Here is a 4,532-nt window from a genome sequence, read left to right as displayed (position 1 = left end):
TCCAAGCCTAGACATGATGAGCGGAAGAGACCATATGACAAACCTCACCATCAGCCTCAGGGATCTCGGGGTCTTCATCCCCAGCAGGGTCAAGTGCAATGCTACATATGTGGGGGCCCTCATTTGAGGAGTGTCTGCCTACCCATGGAAGGCTACCGCAGATGCAACAACTGTGGCAAGGAAGGCCACTTTGGGAAGGACTGCCCCAACCCTGCAAGGGCAACAACACGCCCTCTAGTGTAGACTCCCCACCAGCATCAACAGAGGGACAGGGGCAACAGCCTTCAGGCGACGGGCAGAGTGTATGCTATGACAGGAGTAGAGGCAACTGGCTTAAGTAACTTAGTTATGGGTAGTTGCATGATAACTGGTACTTCTTGTTGTGTGTTGTATGATTCTGGAGTGACACACTCGTTTGTGTCAGATGCTTGTGTGAAACGTTTGGGTCTGCCGGTGTGTGAGCTATAGTGTGAGCTGGTGGTGTCTACTCTGGCGTCGGGTTTGGTCAGGACGTTGTCCTTGTGTGCTAGATGTCCAGTGGAGGTGGAAGGGCGTAGATACAAAGTGAATCTGATTTGCCTACCTCTACAGGAGTTGGAAGTAATCTTAGGGATGGCTTGGCTCTCTGCCAATCGAATTCTCATAGACTGTCGAGAGAAGAGGTTATTATTCCTAGTCTCGGAGGAGCCAAAATTGATATCCCCTCAGGGAGTTGCAAATGAGGTTTAGAGTGTCGCGCAGTGTTTCGTAATCTTCGCCCGTATGGAGGTAGAGGAGAAGGAAAGAACATCGGTCATACTTGTCGTACATGACTTTAAAGATGTATTCCCGAATGAAGTACCAGGGTTGCCTCCCAATAGAGAGGTGGAGTTCTCTATTGATTTGGTACCAAGAACAGGTCCGGTATCGATGTCCCTATATCGCATGGCTCTGGCAGAGTTGGTGGAACTCAAGAAACAGATTGAGGAGCTAATGGAGAAACAGTTTATCCGACCCAGCACTTCGCTTTGGGGAGCGCCAGTGCTGTTAGTGAAGAAGAAAGATGAGAGTTCACGTCTATGTGTGGATTACAGGCAGTTAAACAAAATGACGATCAAGAACAAGTATCCTCTTCCAAGAATTGATGACTTGATGGATCAACTGCATGGGTCGTCGGTGTTCTCAAAGATTGATCCGCGGTCGAGATACCATCAGATTTTGGTAAAGGCTGATGATGTGCAGAAGACGGCCTTCCAGTCTCGGTGTGGACACTATGAGTATGTGGTCATGCCTTTTGGTGTGACCAATGCTCCAGCAATGTTCATGGACTATATGAACAAGATTTTCATATCGTTCTTGGATAAGTTCGTTGTGGTCTTATTAGACGACATTCTCATCTAATATAAGACCTAGGAGGAGCATGTTGAACATCTGAGATTGGTGCTTAGCGTCTTGAGGGAGAAGCAATTGTATGCCAAGTTGTCCAAATGTGAGTTCTAGATGGATGAAGTTCACTTTTTTGGGCACGTGATATCTGCACAAGGCATTGCAGTGGACCCAACGAAAGTTAAGGCAGTAGTTAAGTGGGAAAGTCCCAAGTCTGCGACAGAGATAAGAAGCTTCATGGAGTTAGTTGGCTACTATAGGAAATTCATAGAGGGATTCTCCAAGATAGTGGCGCCCATGACACAACTCACTCGGAAATATCAACCCTTCACTTGGATGGATAAGTTTGAGGAGAGCTTTCAAGAGTTGAAGCGGAGACTGACTAGTGCTCTGATGTGTTCCCGGATGTGGGGAAGCCGTTTGAGGTCTATTATGATGCATCCCATCTCAGACTTGGCTGCGTGTTAATGCAGGAAAAGAAGGTGGTGGCCTATGCCTCAAGCCAACTTAAGGTTCATGAGAAGAACTATCCCACCCATGACCTAGAGTTAGCAGCCATAGTGTTCGCTTTGAAGATCTGAAGGCATTATCTTTATGGTGCTCAGTTTTGTGTGTTCAGCGATCATAAGAGTCTCAAGTATCTGTTTGATCAGAAGGAGCTGAACATGAGGCAGAGAAGATGGATGGAATTCCTGAAGGATTATGACTTCGAGCTCCTATATCACCCAAGGAAGGCGAATGTAGTGGCGGATGCCTTGAGTAGGAAGACTGTATATGCTGCACACCTTATGATTAAGGAGGTGGAACTATTGGAGAAGTTCAGGAACATAAGGCTACAGGTGGAGTTGGGGTCCAAGTCCATTAGGTGTAGTACTCTTACTATATCTAGTGACTTCTTGGACTCAATCAAAGAGAGGCAGTTATTGGACGCTAGTCTGAACAGAGTCAGAGAACAACTTGGGTTGGATGAACTTAAGGATGTCCATGGCGAAGTTGGCTCAATTGTACATTAAGGAGATAGTAAGGCTACATGGAGTGCCTTCGAGCATAGTTTCCGACAGAGACCCACGGTTTACATCCCGATTTTGGCAAACCTTACAAGAGGCTTTAGGGACCAAGTTGACTATGAGCTTAGCCTACCATCCCTAGACCGATGGTCAGTCCGAGAGGACCACCCAGTCACTTGAGGACTTATTACATACATGTATATTGGATCACCTAGGAGCTTAGGATGAGGTGTTACCATTGACAGAGTTTACCTACAACAACAGCTTTCATGTGAGCATTGGCATGGCGCCATACGAGGCTTTATACGGCAGGAAGTGTAGGACTCCCCTACGTTGGTATCAGGATAGGGAAGCAGTACTAGTCGGACCAGAGTTATTAGAACAAACCACCAAGAAGGTGAGGATGGTGAGGAACAGAATGCAGGCTTCTCAGAGTAGACAAAAGGCTTACGCTGACCGTAGGAGGCGACCTTTAGAGCTTGCGGCTGGGGATCATGTTTTCTTGAGGGTGACCCGAACCACTGGCGTGGGAAAGGCTCTTCGCTCAAGGAAGCTCTCTCCTAAGTTCCTTGGCCCCTATCAGATCACGAGGAGGATTGGGCCTATGGCTTATGGGATAGCTTTACCCCCTTAGTAGGCAAACCTTCATCCGATGTTTAACGTGTCTCAGTTGAGGAAGTACGTGTTTGATCTGGCTCATGTGTTGGAAGTTGAAGATATACAGATCAGAGAGGATTTTACTGTGGAAGTACCCATCATCGCTTTAGAGGATAGCAAGGTTGAGGAACGTAGAGGAAAGACAGTTAGCCTTGTCAAAGTCATCTGGGATCGGAGGACAGGTGACTCGACTTGGGAGTTAGAGGAGGACATGAGAAAATCACACCCACATCTTTTTGCTTGGTAAGTTTTCATTTTCGAGGTAGAAAATTTTCTTGTTGGGGAGAATTTAAGGCCCACTAAATTCTTTTTCTTTTCTGCCCAAAATTAAAAGGGTTGCGCTAATGTAATGGGCCTAAGGCGGGCCCAATAGGGATTTAGACCCTAATCCGCCCCAATTCCATTCTCTCATTCACTTTCCAGAAAACACGTCTCCTTGCCTCCTTTGAGCAACCGCCACTCTCTGCTACGGTTAGTCGTCAACCTTCCTCAAGCTAGCTCCAGTCAAGTTTCCGCTCCACGTAAGTCACTCCTCACCTCATGATTCCACTTTTTTGGACCTACTTCTGTTTTTACCGTTAGGGTTTGGTAATAACTCGTTCCTTTTTCTATTTTATTATTCGTTTCAGCTCTTTGGCCATCCTTAGGACAGTAGTGCTCACTGTGTGCGTGTCGGAGTATTTCGTTAGCTTATTTTTCCTCGTACGGGAAGCTAGGGTTTGCTCCTTTCTTTTGTGTTGTGCTGCTTGTGCTGCTGTTTTATCATGTTAATGTGCTTGGTGTGCTGATGTGAACTTGTGTATGGTATTATTGAACCATTTGTGATCTGTTGAGTGTTTGTGCACGAGAGAATAATGGTGAGCACTAGTTTTCTCGCCCAAGTGAGTATATATTGCTAAACCATCAAGCCAATTTATATTTATTGCTAACTAACACAATTCAATCATTATACCACCATTCAACATACTCAAACATATTATTAAAACAATAATAATTAAATAACACACAATTGGCATACATATGACTCAAACCCAATTCCTCTCACAAAAACCACACACTCTCAACCACTTGAGCTAATACTTTTCAACATTATACCAATCAGAATTTATTAATTAAATAATTATTTAATTAATTAAATCTCACGGTTCTTACAATCTTCCTCTCCCTCCAATCAACCCTGACGAAGAAAAAGGTGAAGGAAGATGAAAATTCCTCTATTTTTCAATCATCTCTGTTATGCAATGGTTTGAGGGTGATATCAAGATTACAATTATGTCCGCAATTTATTTTTCAGTTTAATTATGAAAATGATATAAAAATATGGCTTTTGAAATTATTTTTACAATAGTAATTCATAACGAAAATTTTAAAATTGTTATAAAATAAGATTTAAAAAGTAATTATTAATTATAAATTTTTTATTACATTATTTTATTAATATTGTTTTAATGAAATATGTTATTTTAATTTATACATATTAATAATTGTCCTAAAACAAATCAA

The 4,532-nt window shown here is 43.4% G+C and overlaps 1 protein-coding gene across 1 annotated transcript; it reads left to right on the top strand.

The window, feature by feature from the left end:
* The first annotated feature begins 2,655 nt into the window (after nucleotides 1–2,655).
* Nucleotides 2,656–3,676, top strand: LOC114171167. The gene is made up of 3 exons (XM_028056374.1): nucleotides 2,656–2,907; nucleotides 3,043–3,174; nucleotides 3,659–3,676. The coding sequence occupies exons 1-3, from the start codon at nucleotides 2,656–2,658 to the stop codon at nucleotides 3,674–3,676; spliced, it is 402 nt and encodes a 133-aa protein (XP_027912175.1).
* The last annotated feature ends 856 nt before the right edge of the window (nucleotides 3,677–4,532 follow it).

Source organism: Vigna unguiculata, unplaced genomic scaffold, assembly GCF_004118075.2.
Source record: "Vigna unguiculata cultivar IT97K-499-35 unplaced genomic scaffold, ASM411807v1 contig_122, whole genome shotgun sequence".
Taxonomy (NCBI): domain Eukaryota; kingdom Viridiplantae; phylum Streptophyta; class Magnoliopsida; order Fabales; family Fabaceae; genus Vigna; species Vigna unguiculata.
The sequence above is the reverse complement of the archived record's forward strand: the minus strand, read 5'-3'. Positions and strand labels throughout refer to the sequence as shown.

What these genes read in the sequence shown, in the direction of transcription:
- LOC114171167 (XM_028056374.1), top strand. Translation starts at nt 2,656, where the DNA reads ATGGCGCCATACGAGGCTTTATACGGCAGGAAGTGTAGGACTCCCCTA. An exon ending in GAACCACTGGCGTGGGAAAG is followed by an intron (nt 2,908 to 3,042) that starts GCTCTTCGCTCA and finishes AACGTGTCTCAG; the next exon opens with TTGAGGAAGTACGTGTTTGA.